Source organism: Oryzias melastigma, linkage group LG8, assembly GCF_002922805.2.
Source record: "Oryzias melastigma strain HK-1 linkage group LG8, ASM292280v2, whole genome shotgun sequence".
Taxonomy (NCBI): Eukaryota; Metazoa; Chordata; class Actinopteri; order Beloniformes; family Adrianichthyidae; genus Oryzias; species Oryzias melastigma.
Window position 1 is genome coordinate 12,583,657 of NC_050519.1, and position 23,280 is coordinate 12,606,936.

The 23,280-nt window shown below is 38.9% G+C and overlaps 3 protein-coding genes and 1 long non-coding RNA gene across 11 annotated transcripts in view; 3 read left to right on the forward strand and 1 right to left on the reverse strand.

Moving 5' to 3' along the window:
• tex2 (testis expressed 2) overlaps positions 1 to 5,045 on the forward strand; it is a 23,860-nt gene extending 18,815 nt beyond the window's left edge. For 2 of the 6 annotated variants that reach the window (XM_024272117.2, XM_024272118.2), the window contains 5 exons: positions 1,349 to 1,469; positions 1,896 to 2,018; positions 2,275 to 2,484; positions 3,002 to 3,122; positions 3,478 to 5,045. In XM_024272117.2, coding sequence (XP_024127885.1) covers positions 1,349 to 1,469; positions 1,896 to 2,018; positions 2,275 to 2,484; positions 3,002 to 3,122; positions 3,478 to 3,627 — 725 coding nt within the window. In that variant the 3' untranslated portion in view covers positions 3,628 to 5,045. The other 4 variants (XM_024272119.2, XR_004948337.1, XR_004948338.1 and 1 more) reach the window with 4 other exon arrangements.
• A 909-nt stretch (positions 5,046 to 5,954) lies between these two features.
• LOC112146540 lies at positions 5,955 to 7,447 on the reverse strand. Of its 2 annotated transcripts, XR_002919281.2 has the most exons (3): positions 7,141 to 7,447; positions 6,781 to 6,818; positions 5,955 to 6,634 (listed from the first exon to the last, which is right to left on the reverse strand). It is a non-coding gene; the product is annotated as an uncharacterized LOC112146540 (long non-coding RNA). The 2 variants fall into 2 exon arrangements; XR_004948339.1 differs by having other exon boundaries at positions 6,781 to 7,278.
• Positions 7,448 to 7,468: 21 nt separating this feature from the next.
• Positions 7,469 to 21,356, forward strand: LOC112146047 (serine/threonine-protein kinase/endoribonuclease IRE1). 2 transcript variants are annotated; one of them, XM_024271622.2, is made up of 22 exons: positions 7,469 to 7,713; positions 11,610 to 11,730; positions 12,974 to 13,007; positions 13,149 to 13,221; positions 13,382 to 13,454; positions 13,979 to 14,101; positions 14,454 to 14,555; positions 14,641 to 14,902; positions 15,290 to 15,368; positions 16,612 to 16,771; positions 17,133 to 17,245; positions 17,330 to 17,524; positions 17,655 to 17,907; positions 17,995 to 18,085; positions 18,159 to 18,348; positions 18,424 to 18,523; positions 18,604 to 18,803; positions 18,914 to 19,061; positions 19,237 to 19,364; positions 19,522 to 19,645; positions 19,858 to 19,925; positions 19,999 to 21,356. In XM_024271622.2, exons 1-22 carry the CDS (start codon positions 7,639 to 7,641, stop codon positions 20,503 to 20,505), a joined length of 3,219 nt encoding a protein of 1,072 aa, XP_024127390.1. In that variant the 5' UTR covers positions 7,469 to 7,638; the 3' UTR covers positions 20,506 to 21,356. The 2 variants fall into 2 exon arrangements, with proteins under 2 accessions (XP_024127390.1, XP_024127391.1); XM_024271623.2 differs by having other exon boundaries at positions 17,998 to 18,085.
• Positions 21,357 to 22,530: 1,174 nt separating this feature from the next.
• Positions 22,531 to 23,280, forward strand: part of gaa (glucosidase, alpha; acid (Pompe disease, glycogen storage disease type II)) — a 6,828-nt gene continuing 6,078 nt past the window's right edge. The window contains exon 1 of the mRNA XM_024271624.2: positions 22,531 to 23,242. Within this exon, the coding sequence (XP_024127392.1) occupies positions 22,742 to 23,242 (501 nt within the window). The 5' untranslated portion in view covers positions 22,531 to 22,741. The remainder of the gene's footprint in view (positions 23,243 to 23,280) is intronic.

Here is a 23,280-nt window from a genome sequence, read left to right on the forward strand (position 1 = left end):
TTTATAAATTACTTCAAACCATAATTGTACACTCATGCATCTTTGAACTTTGAATGTAAAAAAATGTAAAAACATGTAGTTTCTGAATGCATTTACATGTCTGGATACCAAATCTAAAAAAAGTGAGAGATAAGAATTCTTAATATGCTATTTTACCTTACCCCCACTCCCAATGTCCAAGTTAAATCTTAAATGAAAAAGCTTAAATTAAGCTTTCATTATTTTTTTTTAATAATTGTAGTATTGAAACTAACTGTGGGAACATTTAAATATTATAAATAGTTAGTATTAACCATAGTACATGTGCAGGTGAGGCACTTCTATAACGACGTTTCCAGAGAATTTTTGACCCCTTTGGCTTGCCGTACTGCCTTACCCTGATGGCACGTCCCTTACTGTCCATTAGTAATATTTCAGCCATTGATCATTGTTCTCCTTATTTTATAACTTAAAAAATCATCCTTTTTTTGAACAATAATAAATAATATAACAGTTTTTTTTCTTTCCGACTCTACTTTTTTCTTTTATTTTTACTATATAATTATGTTCCCTATAATTTTTCTTGCTAATTGAATTCTAAATCTCCTTTTTCTTTCCCTGATCACACTTGAGCGGAGGAGAATTGTGCTGGTGGGATCACAGCTCCTCAAAACCCCAACTATACATTCCTCCACAGACCAAAAATAGCATACTTTTTTCCCTACAATGTTTTATGCTCTTTAAATATATGCTAATTTGCAATTAGGCTCAAGCAGCATGTCTTAAAAGTTAGGCTAGTTTATTTAAAAACTCCTCATTTAGTGAATATGATTCCATTGAAGCTAGATGCATTAAATGCAAAAGTTAAAAGCTTAAAATGACTTTTCTTGCAAAAATAATTTAATTTATGTTGGCTGACATTAATGCTTTACGCATTTTTGGTATTAATAGTGCAGATATAGAAAAAATTATCAGGTCACGCATTTTTTGTTTTGTATTCAACCAGATTGTCTCCTGTGACAAATATAAAATTATTGACGTAATCGGAAAACTAATAGGACAAAAAACACCAGAGACTGCAGAGATCACAGGGAATAAACAGCAGGGGAAGTGAAATCTGTCCGCAATTAATGATGTGTAAACAGGAAGTACACAGACGGAGTCGGCCAATAAGGAGGCACTGCTGGCATGGAGCTGACCTTTCCTGGTCGTCATCCTAGCAGCTCTGTGGGGGACTTCACACTGATTAAAGCCAGTCAGAGGGCTGTATTTTATTTGAAGAAAAACACATCTAAATGAGTCATTCTGAGGAAAAACAAAGTCTAAAATTAAAAGAGTATAAATGTCTGTCTTTCCCGTTTCTGTCCAGGCTTGTGGTTTGATCTGGAGATCTCCTACCGAGGCTCCTTCCTCATGACGCTAGAGACAAAGCTGAACCTGGCGCGTCTGGGAAAAGAAGGCGAGGGGCTCGGGGAGCACGGGAAAGAATGGTGAGACTCCTTGGCATCATATTTAGCAGCCTCTTGGCAGTCTGAAAACGCAGCTTCTGAGGCAAAATCAATTAAAAAATGACTTTTTCTATGATTATATTAAAGAAAACTTTTATTTTGTCTGTAACATTCTCCGTGACAGGCCAAATAAAGCACCATTTAACCGATTATGATGGGGTAGATGTAAATATTAGCTGTCATTTGTGCTTTTCATAATTCCTCCCCTCTCTTCATACATCAATCCTCCCCTTTTGGATGCCTATGGATTTAATCAATGAATGGTGAGTTTAAGAATTGACGCCCTCCACTGCCTGTCACTGAAACATCTTTTTAGTGTCATTTAGTCTCCTGCGTTCATCTTAGACGCGATTCTTGGTTAAAAACTGTGCCTGACAGAGTAAAAGCCAGTGTGTATTTGTGCGACAGGTCCAGGTCACGGACATACTGTCTGGCAGACAGTGATGAAGAGTCATCCAGCGCTGGCTCATCAGATGAGGAAGATCCCCCTGAACTCCTTAGTGACAAATCAACTCAGCCTGGAGCTGAAGGGTGAGCCAACGTGTTGCTACGGCGACAGCAGCGTGCATCTGATGAAAGAAAGCTGTTAGATTCATGTTGATGTCTTGAAGCAGAATCTTTTGGTCCACTCATTTGAGGGCCCGCTGCTGATTTGATGTATCGCCCTGCTTCTTCCCTCCCGTGTGGGTGCTGAGTAGCAAGAGATGCTGTTATGAATAAATGATGAACCTGACTCACTCCTTGTGCCCTCCACCTCCTCTTCTCTTTCCATCTTTGGGCCTTGCAGCTATGTAGGAGGCCACAGACCCAGCAAGATCATGCGCTTGGTGGACAAGATAGCCAAGTCCAAATATTTCCAAAAGGCCACAGAGACAGAGTTCATTAAGAAGAAAATGGAAGAGGTATCCAACACCCCCCTGCTGCTCACAGTGGAAGTGCAAGAGTGTCGGGGAACTCTGGCTGTCAACATTCCCCCACCTCCCACAGACAGAATATGGTATGTTCATTTTTTTGAAAACAGGTTATTTATGAGAATCTCACTTCCAGGAATTTTAACTGGAGAGCACTGCAAATACGCCCTCTGCTGGACAAATGCAGACATGCAAAACGGGGATGCTTAGAACAACTTTTATCCCTCCACTGTGGCTCTGAAAAAATAAGGCAAACGACTTTAAAAAATTACCTTTTGTTGTTTATGTTTAGATTTTCAAAGTGATTGTAAAAAGGTTCTATCTACAGTCCATCAACCCATCTATAATGATCAAAAATGTTATGTTTGACTTGGCTTTTGTATTTTTGTATTTAAGTAAATCTCCAGGAGGATCTTATTTGACACAGGGGGATTTTATTTTGAAAGGAATTTGGATGTTCTGTTCGCAAAAGATACAGCAGTTACAGTTGTTGAAAAATATAATCCTACTATAATTCAATTATAGTAAACATTTAAACGGATTTATGACCACACAATGCTCTTAATTTTCGCTTTAGCTTTCATTGTGTCTTCCTGCTGGTAGGTATGGTTTCCGGAGTCCTCCTCACCTGGAGCTGAAGGCGCGGCCTAAATTGGGTGAGAGGGAGGTCACTCTGGGTCATGTAACTGAGTGGATAGAGAAGAAGCTGGATCAGGAGTTCCAGGTACAGACAAAACATTTTCAGCAATTATTTTGAAAAAATGGTGCAGATTGTTTTATCTGCATGCATTTAAAACGTGTGGCTTTCCCACCTACTGCATTGTAAGAGGAATAATAATATACCTGCTGTTTTGCAAACCGCCCTGACGCACACCACTGCAGCTGAGTGTCCCTGTCAGGTCTCTACATTTATCCCCGTCAGACTCCTCCAGGGCTGTAATCATACGTTCCTTTCTGTGTCGGCCTTGAGAAAAACACAATGCTGGACATTTTTCAAAAACTGGAGCTCACGTCATTTTTTCGTACTAAAACTGGTCTTTTTCTGGCTTTTTTTCACTCTATTTTTCTTTTCCCCCCAGAAAATTTTTGTTATGCCAAACATGGATGACATATGGCTACCCATAATGCACTCAGCCATGGATACACGTTCAAATGCCAACTTGATGACTGTGACAAATGATGCCTTGAAGGATACGGAAACAGAGGAGTCTGACATCCCCGACGTTTGAAGACTAGCGTTTTGTTGTGCCGTGACCAACGAACTTCTCAGACATAAGAAGAGTTGACTCCAAAGCCAAGGTGTGAGAATGTGTCGACATGCTCTCCAATATCTGATTCTGTCTTTGCAGCATCTGTGTTGCAGCAGTCCTTAAATATGTGGTCGAAAACAGGAGCCCTTATTGTTTGTGGCTGCTAAAAGCAATAGATGGTGATTAACGAATGGAAGTGAACTTTTTTAGATTAAAAAATAAATACACTTCCTAAGAAAACAAAATTTCACACTGGATCAGAAAATCGCCGTCTGATTCAGCTTGAGGAACCAGAACCCTGTGATGCTCAGCTGCAGCAAATCTGATTGTTGCAAACTTTTTGGTGCAATGCATAGAAGTCTAGATGATGAAAAAGCCTTTTAAGACTAAAAGGGGTAGTCCAAATATTTCTAAATAATATCCCTAGAATATAGCAGTCCCACACAGTCCCAGTGTGGTCTTCTTATCAACCCGGCATTTATGCAAACCCAGAAATGGCAGTTGGTCCATAAAATGTGGCGTCTCCTTCATGGCTCCCCACGTTGCCATACATACCATGAGGCTCGGACTGAACTAGGGTTTCAACAAAATTTGAAATCTTCTCTGCAGCTCTGCCTTTCCAGCTCTGTTGAATGTATCAGTGGGATTGCAGCTTGCTAGCTGTGCAGAAGCTTGTTTTTCACTTAGCTTCTGTCTCAATTACTCCTTGTGTTATAGTTAAGCAAAAGTAATAATTTTGTATCCTTTTTGCCAAAGCAATCTTTCATTTACATTTGAAAGGTTATGTAAAAAAAAATTAAGCAATCACTTCATCTCTTTCTGCTTGTTTTAATGAAAAAGTAACTGCATTGTTGGAAAATACAGAAAGGATTTTATTTTTCATTGATTTTCCTTTTGGCAGCAGGAGACTTGACTCTCTCATTATCAATGTCTAAAAATTTAATTTTTAGATAAAAAAAAAACTCTTATTTTGAAATAACACCACTCTGGATATTAGCCATATTGTTTAGTGTTGTCAGCAGACACTCATGATGGAAACTATTTTGCTTATTTATTCATGTTTTTTTAAGCTGTCAATAATCTAGAACCACTGGATCATAGTTAAATATCTGGATACATGTCTGCTATGTTTTGTTAAAAATGTGTGTTGGCTAATGTTTCGAGGCAGAAAGTGCCTTCAAAGTAACTAAACATTCCTTCATGGTGAGCCACCACATTTGTTGCATTGACTTACTGTTTCAGACGTGCCCATTTCTTAAAAAAGAAAAGAAGAAAAAACTATTTTACCATTTTTATTTCAGTGTTGCTTATTTGAACAGTGATGAAAATTGCTGCTTGTGTTGCAGATTGTTATGGTTCTGATCATTGTGGATCAATAAACTTTTTTTTTCCCCTGACACAAATGTTTTTCTTTTTATGGATCTAACAGAATTGCATCAATGTTGTCAAAACTTCAAGGTAAGTTTACGCTGTAAGTTACTTGTTTCCAGATGACTTTCTGCACCATAAACAAATCTCCATGACGGGGAAACTAAAAAATGCTGCCCTTAACCCTAAAAACGGTGTGGTTTTTTACACATTTTCAATTTCTCAAACTTATAATTTAGAGAAAAGCTTTTTGTAATTGGAAACATCAAAAAGGAGGTTTGAATTACATTTGACCCATTTTGGGCTACAGTCATTCAAGAACAGCTTCGGGTCAAAACTGATTTCATAAAAGGTTTAGCAAATAAGTTAAACAGTTGATTTAAATACACCAATAGCACTATTAAATGCATACAAATAGTTATAGATATACAACTTCTGAATGACAAACTTTAAAGAGACATTTTATTTTTCCTTAGGTGTCATTTAGGGAACCCACACTTGTTCTCTTAAGAATTGTTCCTAAATTATTCATTTGTGTCTTGCTTTAAAAGAGAAACTTGGTGATACTGCCAAGCAACCCCAGTTATGACAAGATACACTTTAATCTTGCACTTTTTTGAACCATGTAAGTGGCCACAAGAAAAGACCAATTACAGTTCAAGTTGTGCCCCCCAAAAAAAGACCCTTTATTTCAAGTCAAATAGGAGAAAATAAATTGTTTAAAGCCTATTTCAGCCATCATAATTCAAATTTACTTTGAAATCATCTTTACACCTTATGATTTGGTTTCCAATAATTAGATTCTCTTGTTTTAACCCATTGTGTTAACCCATTATTTGCAGCTATAGCAACTTTAATTATCAGAAATTTGTGAAACTGTGGCAAATTTGTTATGACACGCCTCAAATTGCTTAATACTCGAAAAAAAAACAGAGAAGGAAAACAGTTTTCATTTATTTATTAGTATAAAAATTAAAACAAGAAATATAGCCCCATATAACAAATTAACCATGTAATTAGGAGGCTTTTAGAACTTTTTGGTTTTGGTGCAGATAAGAAAGGCACACTGTACACAATGAGATCATTATGTGGAAAATACACAGCTCACAAAAATTAAAGGAGCACTTTAAAGTTCCATCAGACCTCAACATGAAGTTGGATATCTATACAAATAACGACAGGGCAGAGTCTTGGGAACAAAAGGATGCCAAGTGTTTTAATGGAAATAAAAGTGTTCAGCCTACAGAGGGCTCAATTGTCTAAACAGCATAAAATCAGAGTAAAATAGTGAAACGAGGCCCTCAGCTGCTTCACCAACAAGAAAATTATAGAATTCAATTCGTGCCAGGCCCAATAAAAAGGTGTTCCTTTAATTTTTGTGAGCAATGTACAAAACATTGCATCTACCACCCCCAAAACAATTGATTTCCCATCCTGAAAACCTGTGAAGAGATACAACCACTGTATACGACATCTGAATTTTTCACAATCATTTTAACTTTTTGTGAATGGTGTATGTCTGTGGCAGTAATTACACCAATGGAAATGGGTGAATGCAGGCATTGTGGGTACATGATTGTAAATGTATATCTGTGCAGTCTTCATCACTTGATCAAACCTGAAAGATAAAAAGTATTTTGATTAATGCAAATTATTACAAAATATATATATATATATATATATATATATATATTCGATGTATCTGTTTTGTCAGACAAGAACATGATTATCATTTGCAGCCCAACGATATTTTTAGATACTCACCTGGATTGTAGTTGGGCAGCCCAAAAAATGTGTTGTTTCTGAATGAAAGAAAAAATAAATTAAAAGGCGATTACATACAAAATAAAGTAAAAAAAAAACAAAACAAAACATCAAATTAAGATACAAACACGTGGTTCATGTCAGAATTAAAGTTGACTTCATTATTTTTCAGAAGTCTAACGCACTTAAATCATCACACAAGAACCATAGAAATGTTTGCTTTATATTCAACCATTAATCATGCTAAAATATATTTTTAAAAGTGCATATTAAAGAAAAAGTATCAAAAACTTGCTTTAGAGTAAATGTATAAGTCATTCTTGCAGATTTCTTCTCATTCCCCACGCCATCGCGGCCTACCTTTCTCCGTAATGTGTTGCTTTAGCCGCTTAAAAAAAAAAAATCTCCACATTTATGCTTACGTTATTCAACAAAGCAGATCTTTATGCACCTAAAACATGTATTCAAAACCCTTCTATGCATAATTTGAAATACATTTAGTACAAATGCGGCGGGAAGCTGGACGAGCACGTTGCCAAAGCGTGGTTAGCTGTGGAAGAAAATGTCTCCCGGAACTTATTTATATCACATCCGTGTCAAAGCTCGACCGCTCATTGGTTGAAAGGAGCTCACGTCCCGCCCCTTCCACTCATGTGGCTATGAATCCCAAAGTCCAACCCCCCACACCGTGTTCATTTCAGGAAGAAACAAGCAACATTTTACCCTCGGCTGCTAGCTTGTTACCTCCAACGTTTCAGCGTTGGGACAACATTTCGAAACAGCTGGTTGTTAGCCAAAGCACATTTTCTATGTAGTCAGCGGCCGCACGGATTAACCAACGGTTAGGGACCAAAGAATATGGACTGGACGGTGAACAGTCGGGCTCTGGTGTGCTTCTTAGCGCTGCTTTGCTACTTTTCTCTGCCTCAGACGGTAGGTGTATACATTAGCAAGGTTCACGTTCGTTTTATGGAACATATGTCCTACTTTGACACATTTTGTTCGCGTATCTCCTCAAATAAACTCGTGTGTTGTGAGCTTGACAACAGCTCGTTAAGCTAGCTCGCTAAAATCCCTGAACTACAATCTTCCCCAGATAACAGAATACTTGAGATATCTTTAGGTGAAGTCATTAGGAAGCATAATTCACTTGCACTATGTTTATTTTCTGAGTGAAAGTGTATTCATTTTAGGTTTACCACCATCCTCTATAAAAATGAGTCCAGATTTAGTTAGCTACAAGCAAAAAAAGTGAATATGTTAAAGTTTAGAGTACAAGTCTGGGTCAAAAAAGTCCTGTTTTCTATTCTTGAAGGATAAGAAACAGGACCCCTCTGCTGTTAAGCAAAGACAGAGATTAGAGTAGCTTTATAATCCCTGTCATGTCTCAGGTTCTTCTCTTAGCCTATTAGTAGGTTTATGAGTAGAGTTGGGGGTGATAAATGAAGGCTAACTATAGACTCAGGCAGAAAGAGTATGAAGGACAGAAGACGGCTGGGTAAATAATCCTTTTCACGCCCTTATTTTGAAAATCTTCCATCAACAGAACTGTTTTTGTGCATTGTCTGTGTCAACCTGTTCTTGATTTTTGATACTTGTATCAGCTGCTATTAAAACATTTCAATTCTTCCTGCTGTTTTCACTTAGATATGGCTTTAACTGAATATGCAAATGAGTTTATTATAATTTCTCCCATTTATGCTGGTGAAAAATGCTGCTATTTTATCTGCCCAAAATGCCTTGACTGTCTAAATATGAGGCAGCTTCAACACCAGGCAAGTGTACTTGTAATAATCTACTTTTTGTAATTGGGAAATTATCCACAGCAGATGTTATTAAAAAAACTATTCTTGCTAATAAGGTAGAAATATTTTTGTGTTCTGTAGAAGGAGGATGTATTTTAATACCTAAGATTTCCTGTGACATTTCCCTTTTTAGTTCTAGTGTGAAAACACTACGTACTGCTGATAGTAGGATGAGCAGTTGTTTCATAAATGTTATTTAAATCTAAAAAGATGTAATTATTTCATATAACATTTAAGTGATTTCAGTTATTAAGGATCAAACGGTTTGTCTGACCTCCTGTATCCCATCAAAACTTAGGGCTCAGTTTAGGGATGACATAATTTTATTCTTGTTTGTTGCCTAGTGCTAGTATACAAATTTAAAACAGGATCCATTGGAGCCACAGATGAGGGTTTTCAGGTGCAAAACTACACTTGATTAGAACACTTCCTGTTTTAATTATCTTGTCGTTCATGTTGGTTTTCCAAACTTTAAAGGATCCTTGTGCTAGATACCAGTGATTTCACGATTGTCGTTGTCGGCGTGCCCTTAAGCTATGTGTGACCTGTTTGTAAAAGGAAATGTGGAGATGGTGCACGGCAGTTTTACTTTGACTAACCCCATCAATGTTATGCAATATAATTTCTGTGCAATCGACAAAATGAGGAAATGGGAGGGAATGCAGAGACGGCTTTGTCTTAAGCTTCACAAACCATATCCCACTTTAATCCTAAAACAGTTTAAAAGCAGATGTTCCTGAAATCTAACACTTAAGCATATTCATTCTGGTAAATGTCAGACTGCATGAAAAACTAGGGAGGCGAGCAGATTTTTATAAATTAATTTGGGTTTGAAGCCCAGAACTCTTTTGGAGATTATAAGAAAAACAGATAAGTTGCTATTTTCACAGCACGTTTAGGCGATGGGTGCTAGTTGATTATCCCCAGTGGGAACAGCTGCAGGTGCATGTTATTGACACACTAGCTTGTGTAGCACGTGTGGTCCTGCAGTAGGGGATCCTTACGCAAATGTAACAGATGTAGCAGCTCTGTAAATGGAGTGAAACTTTCATATGTTGCTTTGGTTTTTGAGTTTTTCCTGGTTAAATGTTGTTTCATTTGTCAATTCGAAGATAACTCTCAGTCGAAACAGCTGTCTGGGATTTCCTGGCATTTGTCCCTAATGGGATGGGAAGGAGAAATGCTATGGATGTGTGAGTTAACCTTAATGTAGTGGTTGCATTGCTCCCCATACCGCATTAATAAGGATCTAACAAAATAGAGCAGTTTGTGTCTTACTCTATAGACAGTTAAAAAAGGTTTAACTGTTCTGCCATGTCTTTATGTGATTAAGTGGGACTACATTTAGAGTAAAGTCCTAACTTTCATTAATTAAAGAACTTAATTGAAAAAAGTCTCATTACTAGTGAATTATTAATGGTTAATATAAAACATTTACTACAAAAAATAACAAACTTGGGTACTATAGTATTTTTCTGTAATTTAATGTAATAAAACACAGTGCAGCTCTCCCTGCATGACCACTGATGCCTGTAAGATGGCACAGTTGTCAGGAGTCCCTGAGCGTTCACTGGAGCACGCAGGGCTGTAAATTCTGCCTCGTCATGAGGATGAATCATTCCATTTAGCTTGTTTCAGTGTTTATCCAGCGCGCCATTTCATTTGATTTCTCCTGCTTTATCTCAGTCAGAGATTTTTTCATCCGCTGCTCAGATTTGGTTTCATTCGGTTCCAACAAATGCACTCAAGTTTTCGTGTGTGTATGTGTGTGTGGGTGTTCAAGGTTTTTGGTAGAAGAGGACCCATATGGCCCATCAGCCCACTGTCCGTCTGTGCAGAGAATGGTTTTGGTTATTTTCTTTGCTTTTTGCTTGTCACTTTCAAATATTAAGCCATATTTATTTTTAAAAAAGATATTAGATATGAGATTTCTTTCTTTTTTTTAACATCTATAATCATAAGCCAAAAATCTATATCTTTAAATTAATATCAGTTTTCCATGCATGGTGTATGGACATTGGTTTATTTTTTTGGGGGATTAAAAAAGCATTTTAGCTGTCCAGCCTCTCATGATGCTCTTTCATTTGATGAAACGCATTGAAGAAATGAGGGCGCTTTTAATTTTTAAGATGGTGAAAGATATTTTTTTTTGCTATTTTCGTAGTTTGCAATGTCGTAGCTCAACTTGGACTCCTCTAGCGTGTTCTTCATCAATCTATTATTGTAATTTTTAATTATTTACCTATTTTTCCAGTTGTCCAGATGATGAACAATATTTTTTCTAAGTGCTGCTATTGTGACAGGGAAATGGATGCATGTTGAGCTCTATTCTTGATTCTTTTTTTTTTCTACACTGAACCCCTTGTTTCAGCTTTTACTGAAAATGCTCTGAAAGCTTATCCAGTTACCCGCCCCAAGGGCACCTACTGTGAAAAGCCCTTTACTCTCTCCTCTCTCACACCCTTCTCATCATATCGGACCCAGAAAGTCCCCTGTATGTCCTTCAGACCAAACACTAGCAACTTGGTTCTGCATTTGTGATTTAAATTTTAAACTTAATGCCAACAGGAAGTTGGCTTTCAAGCATCTTTGCATCCAGCTTTTGACTGTATTAGCAAGTCCCACACCGGACACTAAAGTCCACGCTAATAGGCACTGTTAAACTGCTGACGTTTCTATCTTTAAATATTAATGTGAAAGTGTTTTTTTCCCTCAGCTTCCCCAACATCAGGCTAAAATACAACAAAATAATGCTAAATCCCTGATACAGTTAACGGACAGACCGTCATTATTAAGTAACCTCTGTCAGACATCGAATTATCTCCTGCTAGATGTCATCACTGTGTATTATTTCAGCATTTAATAATAACAGTGTCTGGAGTTGTGATTTTGCTTTCAGTGTTTTGTTCTAGCTTGCCGCCTACAGCGGGAGTTTGGATGTCTGCTGTTTAATGTCTGACCTGTAGCGGAAACACGGCGGTTTTAATGAAGCGTTTGGTTTGTGCGCTTGTTGTGTTTCTGCAGGCTGTTTGCAGCACCAGCACCGTTTCCCTCCCTGAAAGTCTGCTCTTCGTCTCCACCTTGGATGGAAATTTGCATGCCGTTAACAAGAAATCAGGCTCTATCAAATGGACTTTGAAAGAAGGTAAGAGGAGGAGATGACTTAAGTTTGTTTTTATATTAAAAACAATGTATTATTTTTGATTATTCGTAAGCTTTTAGATGATTCCCGACTACTAGAACTTTCTAGGATTCCTGTTTAGACCATGCTTGAAAAGAGAGTTCAGTCAGCCTCTCTTAGCCACGAAAGCAGTCTAATCATTAACAGAGGGGGCAAATATAGCCTGTAATCAAGGTCAAAGTGGGCTCGGTTAAGCTTTTTTCCTCGTTTCATCACGTGCACACAAAGCATTTACATGGTTACTGCTGTAAGTCTCGCTCGGGTCAACTCGATCTCCAAATAACTAAATTCAGAGCCAGATGCAGCCAGCTCCACCTCATCTTCTGTCCCTCAGCATCTACTGAATTTATTTTCCAGTGTCCTGTACCGGCTTTGCTTACACCTGTTATTGGGTTTCAGTCACATAATGAGAGGCCAGCAGATGTCTTCACCCTGAGCTTGTCCTCTGTGTGTGCTCACATTGGCATCAGAAACCTGAATTTCTGTTTTGTCCGGTCAGGGTTAATGTTGGTTTAAAACGTGTTGTGTCTGCAGTGTCCAATGACACGAAGAGAATGCATATTGATTACAACTCCCACACCTAAACCCTGTTATTGCCGTCGCCTTTGGGCACCTACACACAGCAGCCCCACCTGCTCCACACCCAGTATGTTCACACTGTTGTGAGGCTTGTTTAACAGAATCTTCAGCTGGAAGACGGGTGTAGTAAACCACACAAGTGTCCTAAAGTAAACTCGACAACAGTGGAGTAATTTAAGAAAGTTACGCCTGTTGATATGTTAAAAAAAAGTTCATCAGTGTTTTTCCTTCTAGATGACTTTTTAAAATCTAAAATAAAATACTTTTTGGGAACACGTAACTTAAAATGTGTGGAAATATAAGAATATCACTCAAAGCTTTCCCAATTTTGAGCTATTTTATCTGATAGTCTCATCAATAAGTTCAGATTTTCTACTTTTAATGTATCCTTTTGAAACCCATCTGTATTTCTATGCTCGATACACTCAGAAAGATGTTTACTGACTGAACTGTTTGTCTTTCGTAGTAGCCACAGGGAAATCCACGCTCTTGAACTTTGTGTCCTCTGCAGACAAATGTCACAGCGCTCGTGTCACCCTCTGTCTCAACAACCACTGGCCGTTGCAAACGTTTGATGATATTCTTGTCAGTCCAGACTAGCATCTCGTTTCCCTTTGTCTCTGCACAGATCCAGTTCTTCAGGTCCCCACGCATGTCGCTGAGTATGTATCTCTTCATTGCATTTCCACACCAGTGCAACAACACTTTGGTTTATATTGTGTGCAGCACATTTTCTTTATCTCTCAGCTTACTTCATCTCATTTTTCAAGTCTTAGGAATTTTTTTTCTCTTTTTCCTTCCAGGCCAGCATTTCTGCCAGATCCCAACGATGGCAGCTTGTACTCTTTAGGAGGAAAGAACAACGAAGGCCTCACAGTAAGAGGAAACTACTTTATCAGCATTACAATCTTTTTTTTTTCTAGTAGTAGATTTCCTGTTGTGTAAAATTAAAAAAAAAACATGGTTTATTATGAATTTGCAACTTTGGTGCACCACAGTTTTTTTGAAATCTCATTTAATCATTTTTTGTTAATAGAAACTGCCGTTTACCATCCCAGAGTTGGTGCAAGCATCTCCCTGTCGCAGTTCAGATGGAGTCCTTTACATGGGTAAGAAACGTTGATCATGTGTGGAGCCCACAGGAGGTCCGCGCACTTGCAGCCACTATTATCTGCAGTCTGTTCATAACTTCTCCAAATTAGCCGGTGTTATCGGATGTTGCATTTCAGGCTGACACTGTCACATCCCCCCTCTTTTGAATTTACAACTGCTGCTGAAAAAACGAATCTACCGCAGTCCTTCAGTGTTTGAAGAGAAGCGAACGACATTTGCAACTGCAGCTATTATCAGTAGAGCTTTTTTGTTTTCATTTAACTGACTCCACAGATGTAAAAACTCAGATATACATTAGAAATCTTTGTTTGTAAGGAAAACTGTTGGGATTTACTCATTTATTCAGTTTAAGTCTGAAATCCACCACATCCTGTGCACTTTTCAGATCACAGTTCTACCTCTTGAGTTATTTTATGGGCTACAAAATATACTTATTATTCAACAGAGACTGAAATGGAAAAACCACAGCTTTGGTTATAGAGTGAAGTTTCTCAGTATTTGTTGCTGTTCTCATTACCAGGGAAAAAGCAGGACTTGTGGTATGTGGTGGACCTGCTAACCGGTGAAAAACAGCAGACTCTGACATCCTCCTTTGCTGAGATGCTCTGTCCCTCCTCATCTCTTCTGTATCTGGGACGCACAGGTAAACACAAACCACAGCAGCACACTCGGCTTTTTCACTAGCTGATTTTATTAGGCTTGTTTCCATTGTCATGCTGTCATCCCTTGACTTTTAGTAAGGCTTTATTTACCTCCTGGTGGTCTCTTGCACAGCTTTATCTAATCTCAAAGCTTGACACCGCCGTATTGATTGTCCCTCAATTTGGGTTGTAAATAAAGATACAAACTTGGAGCAGCAACAGAATAACTGCTGTAAATTCAGAACCTGTTCAGGTCAATAAATCACTCATATGAATTTTTATTTTTTGACAGGTTTATGATAAAAATAAAATAATTTTTTTTTAACTTTCTGTTGTGATCCTGTTTATGTTAAGAATATACCATCACCATGTATGACACCAAGAGCAGGGAGCTGCGCTGGAACGCCACCTACTCCGATTACGCCTCCACCCTTCCCGATGACGACACCAAATACAGTAAGAATTTCAATCCACCCATCTATTGTTTAAATCTGTTTTTTTTTTCCATTAAAGATGACTTGTTTGATTGTCGGTCCTCCAGAAATGGCTCATTTTGTGTCCAACGGGGACGGCCTGGTGGTCACCGTGGACAGTGAAACCGGAGACGTTCAGTGGGTGCAGAACTACAACTCCCCGGTGGTGGCCATTTACATCTGGCAGCGGGAGGGTCTCCGGAAGGTTCCCCACACTAACGTTGCTGTGGAGACCCTGCGTTACCTCACCTTCATGTCTGGAGAGGTTGGCCGCATCACCCGCTGGAAATATCCCTTTCCAAAGGAGAACAAGCCCAAGAATAAATTTATGTAGGTTAAGCAGCTTGACTAAGCTGCTGAAATGTCTTCATTTATTGACAGTTAACATTCTATTACATAATTGACATTTTAATTCCAAACATGATCATATTTGGTGCTTTGAGTTCAAGTTTTACTGTTTTAAACCAACAAATTCATATTTTTTTAAGCTAAAAAAAGTTAAATTATAAGTGTTAATTGAGCTAAGAGTTTAGCTTCAGCTGCGGTTTCACATTGCAACATCTCTGTTTTGTTTTTACATCTTCCTCTGCTGGTGTAGCAGTGCAAACAGACTTTCAGTACTAAACCTTCTGAAAGTTTCATTTGTTTTCTTGTTATTAACACCATCTTCTTGACAGTCCATGTACAATAAAGTTTTTTTTTTCATTTTTTTTTCAGGGCCACTTTGTATGTGGGCAAGTACTCCACAAGCCTGTATGCATCTCCATCGTTGGTGCACGATGGAGTTACAGTGGTGGTGAGCACAATTTGAATATATAAATCTTTATTTAAACAAAGTGTTGCACTTTAAATGGAAGACATGAGGCCAAAGCAGACTGTCATCTGCATTTGTAAATACAAATATGGTCTATTTCATAGTGTTTAAGACTTTCTGTGAGACTTGATGCATTTGTACTGTTTTTATTGAGTCTTCACTTTGAGTCACACAGGGGTTTATTGTTGTTAGGCTCCATTCAGACTTTTTTTTCCCCTGAAAATGTGTTTGGGCTGATCAGATCACAAGTGGACTCTGTAAAAACAAACGTGGTGAGAGCACTCAGGACAGAAGGAGAACCTTTTCAGGCCTGATCTCTATGGAGGCATTCAGAGAGAGGTCTGAGACGCCCGAGTCCTTTTCCTTCACAAAAAGGGTCCTTGAAGCCCAACCTGCACCCTCTTATGTTACTCTACAAAAAGCACAAGGTCTTATGCAGATATTTTGAAGTAAACAACAGAAAAAGAGATTAGTTTGATTTAATCTCAAGATCAAATGATTAAAAAAAACATAAAAGCTGCTTCAGTGCAATTAATATTCAAAGTTTTTGTTCAAACATATTTAAAATAGCTGGGATGGCTCTTAATTGTTTTACTAATATGCTTTATTGAGGCCCGCAGCAGCAGTCCACAACTGCAAGGACCATATTGTTTACACAACAACAAAAAGAACGAAAAAAAAGCCCCTAAAAGACCTCAAAGGAAAGCCCAAACTGCCATGACCAGTGTGAAGTAGAAAACAAAATACATAAAGGAACAAACTCCTAACTGCAAAAAGTTCTATATTGTTTCTGCATCGTTTAATATTATTTTTAATTACAACTACATTAAACTATTAAGAACATGTTTTTTTTTTTTTACGTGTGTTTAAAATTCATCACATTTATAAATGTAGTATTTGTTCTTTCTGCAGAAACTCTCCACATTGCACATCTGACTTTGTTGCTTTGGCCGCATTTAAATCCCCATTTGAATTCCACAACTGCAATCCAGTCTAAACTGGATTTTCTTCTAATTTAATTGTGTAATTATTTTCATTAAAGGTGTGAACAGACAAAATGAATCAGTCCTATTATGTAACAACTACCTGAAATGTATTACTTCTCTATTACTCTCTGTTTGAGAATATTTGCTTTGCAAAAGGTCTGATAGCAGATTGTGTTTTCCTGTGTGTTGTGTGTGTGTGTGTGTGTGCTGTGTGTGTGTGTGCGCACATGTGCATTCAGCCACGTGGCAGCACGTTTCCCCTGCTGGAAGGCCCCGATAGCCAGGAGATAGAGGAGGACAAGGAGTGTTTCATTACGCCCAGCACCAGCGTAAAATTCAACGCTGCCCTTCGTGAGCGAAATCGGATCAACTACATGAGAAACTACCTGCTTCTCATAGGTAAAGCACAAGTTCCAGGAGGGTCTGACCAGCTCAGTTCCTTTGTTTCATACAATAAAGAGAAATGCAGAGTCTCAAATTTGTGCACTTTGTGGTTTGGCAGTGTTTACTCGCATAAAGAGGCGTTTCTGTCTTGATCTTTCACTGTTTCTTCTTTTTAACCACATTGTAAAGTCAGGCCTGGCTGTGCTCAGACTGCCCTCTGCTGGTCGACAGGAGATATGATATTTTGACCAAGCAGTTGACTGTTTTTATGTTAAATGTCAGTGTTAAATTTATGGATTGTATGTAGCATTGTAATAATTAAAAATGTATTTAAAAAATATTTAAAAACAGAAAAATAATTAATCTTGCTCCTCAGGTCATCACGAAACTCCACCAGAGGCTCAAAATAAAAACCTGGAGTTCCCCAACAGTTTTTCTCGCAATCAAGGAAATGTCATCCCACCCACCACTGACAAGAAAGTAGAGGAGGTGTGTGTGTTATACATCATTTATGAGTGCTTTTTCCAAACATCTGCAGCGGATTTGTATTGACTTTCTTGCTTAACTTTTCAGAAAGTGAACGACAGTGGTATGGATTCCGGTTCACCTTCAGCGCTACCAAAAACATCAATTCAAGAGCCTGGGGTCAGCGGGCGCACCATCCGTCCTGAAGCCCCAGTGGACTCGATGCTCAAAGACATGGCCACCGTCATCTTCTCCACTTTCCTTTTTGCCGGCTGGGTAGCCTTCATCATCATATACCCCAAAGTAGGTGCTAAAGTCTGTGAATGGATGTAAAGAGGAAAATAAAAATAGACAAAGGAAATTCACATTTTTTCATTGTAGTTAGCAGGTGATCATTCTGGATCTCTAAATGTATCATCCTCTTGTATTTCAGAGCGTTCACAGGCAGCAGCAGCTGCAGCACCAGGAGTTCCAGAGGCAGATGGAGGAGAGGCTGGAGCTGCTCCAAAGGCAGCAGCCCTTCTCCCCAGCAGACGTGACTCCTGACGGGGACTACCTCGACGTGGCCCGCACTAGATCTGACTGCTCTGACAACAGCAGCCCCAACATCACCCCGCGCGCATCCAATCACTCCAACTTGTCTGTTTCTGAGCTGGGGATCTCGACTAATGAGACTGAAGATGGAGGTAAAGAACGCAAAAATGAGTACAGACAAAATGTGCTCTTCATCATTCCACTTTTTGAAACCCAATTTCTGAAATGCATTCTTTTAGAAGATGATTCCACCATTGTCAGAGTGGGCAACATAACCTTCCACCCCAAACAAGTGTTAGGGCACGGAGCTGAAGGGACTATTGTGTACAAGTAAGTTATCGATATTTAATACTATGGCAATGCTTTCCAAATATAATTCTGCATTTTTATTTTTGTTTATAAGGGGTCAGTTTGACAACCGTCCAGTGGCAGTTAAGAGGATTCTCCCAGAATGCTTCAGCTTTGCAGATCGAGAGGTTCAGCTGCTGAGGGAATCTGACGAGCACCCGAACGTCATCCGATACTTCTGCACCGAGAGAGACCGTCAGTTCCAGTACATCGCCATCGAGCTGTGTGCTGCCACCCTTCAGGAGGTCATCTACTGCTTATTTGGGGATTATTTTTTGTTTGCAAAGTCTAAAACTAAACAGACTCACTGTTCTTTGTAGTATGTGGAGAGGAAAGACTGTAACCGTCATGGACTGGAGCCTGTCATGGTTCTGCAGCAGACCATGTCAGGACTGGCTCATTTGCATTCTCTCAACATTGGTATTCACCACAAATACTTTACCAAATTGTTTTTAGTTTAATATCCCAAACTTGAATTTGTTCCTTTTGTCTTCCATTAGTTCACAGAGACCTAAAGCCTCACAATATTTTGGTGTCCATGCCCAACGCACACGGCAGAGTCCGGGCTATGATCTCAGACTTTGGCTTGTGCAAGAAGCTGGCAGTGGGACGCCACAGTTTCAGCAGGAGGTCTGGGGTTCCTGGCACTGAGGGCTGGATTGCCCCAGAGGTTCTCAGTGAGGATTGTCAACACAACCCTGTAAGTTGGTGTCAGACGGTTCAGCTTTTTACTGTGCTGTCCATTTATTAAAAAAAGCAGGATCTGGCAGATTTTCAAACATTTTCATGCTTTTGTTTTTCTCCTTTTAGACTTGCGCTGTCGATATCTTCTCTGCTGGATGCGTCTTCTACTACGTGGTGTCCCAAGGAAGCCACCCATTTGGGAAGTCTCTGCAGAGACAAGCTAACATACTGCTGGGAGCATACAGCATCGACCACCTGCAAAGTGACAAACACGGTGAGATGTATTTTGATGACTAGTTTTACTCAAAACATTCTTCCAACAGAAGTCCTTTGTTTTTGCATTTATCTGTTCTTAAATGTAATCTAAATCAGTTTTTACTATTCAGAGAATTCTTATCACACTTTCAAAATGTGATTTTTAAAAACTGTCATGTTTGTGCAATTATCAGAGGACATTGTCGCCAGAAACCTGATAGAACAGATGCTGAGCATGGATCCCCACAAGAGGCCTTCAGCGGAAAGTGTTCTCAAACACCCGTTCTTCTGGAGTCTGGAAAAAGAGCTGCAGTTCTTTCAGGTTTGTCACCCCTGCTTAGCTTCAGTATCACAGACTCTTCTTTACACAATTACATTCGTTGTCAAAAATATTGTTTGGACATAATGTGCTACTTTATTAATGCATATGTTCCAAGTTCCCCTAATTAGCTGATTTTGTGGTGGATGTTTGTCTGCAGGATGTGAGTGATAGAATTGAAAAGGAACCTCTGGATGGACCAATCGTGAGGCAGCTGGAGAGAGGTGGGAGGGCTGTTGTTAAAGGTGACTGGAGGGAGCATATCACCGTACCACTGCAGACAGGTATGAGCTAAGCAGCCTCTGACCCATGTTTTTGTTCAATTATATTGTTTTTTATGGTTTATATTAACAGCTCCACTGAATACTGAGTGTCATTGGAAAATACTCAAATAAAATAAATTGGTCTACTATTACTCAGTAATGTTATTTTCCACATACTGTTAATAGACTTGCTTTTTATTTTAAGGTTTTATCTTTTTTAATTGTTTTTTCAGATCTTCGAAAATTCCGTTCCTATAAAGGAGGCTCGGTCAGAGACCTGCTGCGTGCAATGAGAAACAAGGTGACTATCCTTTTATGAAGTCAGTTAAAACGGTTCTCCTTCATCAAATTCATCTCTGACCTTTTCCCTGCAGAAACACCATTACAGAGAATTGCCTGCTGAGGTCCAGGAGACTCTGGGCTCCATCCCGGATGACTTTGTCTTTTACTTTACGTCCCGTTTTCCTCACCTGCTCATGCACACCTACCTGGCCATGCGGACCTGTGCTTCAGAGAGGCCATTCCTGCCTTATTACTCCATTGCGGAGCAGCATTTTAAAACACAAAGCCAGGGTTTACACCATGATTCCCATCATGCATCACAAAGACAAAATGAGCCATGCTCTCAGAACCTGCCAACCCACACTTTACTACCTTTGTTACAAGCTCAGGACCCTTCAGATTCATCAGCATCCGATCCAGTATGTCAGACAACAGTCTCTGAATCATCGCTCTCATCACCAGATGAGCATCTTTCCACACAACCTCCAGTTCAGGCGGTGCTGCCGCTGGAGCTGACACAGCCAACAGAGACCATCTCGCACAGTCAAATGGTGAATCCCACCTTTGCCTCAGAACCGCCTACAGTTCCTCTCAGGTAAAAAGAACCGGGACAGCTGTGCAAGCTAACACTGGCTGACTCCTGCTGTCGGACCATGAACTAATCTACACCTGAGTGGATAAAGCACAGAAAGAGGTGTAGCCTTTGAAGAGTTGAAGACTTGTGGGAGTCGGCTGCTGTGCTGCGAGCTGGTGGGGACCAGGCCTGCAGTGCCTGGAATCCACTGGCAGGTGCAGCAGCTGAATAAAGTGCCTTCTGCTGATCCGAGTCAAAAGGATTCCCAGCACAAGTCTGTCCAGTTGTTCGCCCCCAAAAAGTCACACAACCAACAGGGTGTTTTGACTTTGTAGCTGAACTGAGCAAAAAAATATGTGGTGTCAAAGAGGTATTTGTCAAAAAAAATCTCTGCTTTCTACAGTGTCCTTTATATTGTTTAAGACATGGGTTGCTTTTATTGTGCAATGTTGTGCATTTCTCAGTGATTCTATTTCCTGCACAGATACTGTATGTATAGTTTTCTATGAACTGATTCCACATGTGGATCATGAATCTCTTAATGTGGCCAGTGTGCCTTTTTTTAAGAAATTATCTCTGTGCTTTTGGGTACGGCTCTTTAAAATAGACTATGCTAAATGTGCTTGATTCCAGTTTATGCTGCTAGACTATTTTCAAATGTTTAAATCATATCCTTCAAGCTGACTTGACAAGAGTGGGCTGTTCCAAAGGGTGTTTGTGTTGGCATCTGAATGCATTGAATAATTAAATCATGTTTATGTCAAATATAAGTTAGAAGTGAAGCCACAAAATGCTCTTGTATAATGACTTTTAAAAAGTGTCAAAGTGAAGTTAATGAATTGCACATTAAATTCTATTTTCCTTTTTTTACTCATACATGGTGTTTTGATTGATGCTTTATTTAATTTTTTTTTTTACAAGTTTAACAGTTTTTTTTTCTTCCTCTACTACTACTTCCTCACAAACAAAACTGACAAGGCTAGCCGTCCAGTGTGCAAAGCACTCTGGGTAGTGGAGCAGCTCAGTTCCATCAGTTTTAAGATGAGCCTCTTAGTCATTTAACCATCTCAGGGCCAAATTCATTTTATCAATGGTACTAAAATGTTTGAAATCTTAGTTTGTCTGGTAATTACTTTACTACAAATGAAGTGTTGTATCGGGTTTTATAGATGTGATACACTTGTCTGGAAAAGGTTTTTCCATCTACTAGAGGGTAAATCTAATAAATAAAAATATAATTATAGTTTTTATTAAATCTGTCACTCATCTTGTGAAATTGTATGGCAATGCATGCAGAAATACATGTAAAAATGTATTCATTTACATGATAAACTTTTACATTTTTTAATGGTAGTCTTTGAATATATAAAATATAGGAATATGCCATTTTTTTCCATACCCAAAAGATTTATTTTCATACATTTATTTTTTTAAGATATCAATTCAAGCAACATCCATTTAATAAAACTAAAATGGGAATTAATTGAGTACTTGAGAACTTGAGTTCTTATCTCCGAGTTACACTGGCTGAATTTTTGGCTGAAGATCGATTTGAGGTCAGTGAATCGGTCTGAATCAAATCATTCAAAATAAACCAATATTGAATACGAATCGTACTGTCAACCACAAATTATACGAATTGAATAATTGTTCAAATGAATTGCTACACCTCTAATGTAAACATAACCAGTTTTTTTAATGACTGGTAATGCTAGTCCTGAAAATGAAAATGTTCCTTGTGACATGGGTCAGATCCAATAATCATCCAAAAAACTAATGCAGAAAAAAGCATTGAAATATTTTTGTTTGGTATATTTTAAACTTACATTCCAAGTTGGATTCACGGAGCTTTCCTTTCACTTTTCCAAGAAAAAATACAAATCTAGAATTTTGTGACTAACTACATCTTTTTCCACACTTCTATAGGTTCAAACAGTGGTATTTGTGGATTAATGCGCTTGGATTTTTTAATCTGTCTAAGAATTTTAGACACTGGTTTGCTCAAAACAATTTTGACCTAGTGTGCTTGCCTTACTGTTTATGTTAGCTTGTCTGAAGCTAGCACACTCGACCGTGTGGTGTTTCGCGCCAGTGATACCACATTATTACAGTTTTTCTTCACTCTTTGAAAAAATATAGCTAGTTTGGACAATGTAACTGCTAAAAACACCGACAGAAGTGGAAATAATTTAGTTATACTAAATGAGTTACATTAAAAGCTGCCGCAAAACTTTCTAGTCCTAACATGGCATCATCATAGGATGGACCAATTGTCAAATTTAACTACAGCTCTGTTTCTCTTAGCCTGGTCTTTTTTTGTTTTGTTTTACGGCTTCACCCACTTGTCGAATAATGAAGTTCCGCTGGTCAGATCAGTTATTTACAAAAACAGCGAACCAAAAGCACCGAATACGTCAAAGAGCGACATGCACCGAGCTACCTGGCGCACATCCGGATTTACCACAGACCGCGAATGCACCGTTGACCCGGAGAGTCGGTTTGACTGTGGCCGGGATAGGGTGCTGAGTCAGGGGGAATGTGAGGACAGAGGGTGCTGCTTCTCCCCTCTGCCCTCCCCTGTTGGACCCCCTTGGTGCTTCTACCCCCGCTGGTACCCTGGATATAAAATGGGCCCCTTTTCTCCCAGCAGACGTGGTGAAAGTGCAACCCTGACAAGAACCAAACCCTCATATCTTACTGAGGAAATCCCCACCCTGACACTTGAGGTGATGGAGGAGTCTGCAGAATGCTTACACCTCACTGTGAGTGCATTAAAGTTAATTAAAGTACATAATCAAAA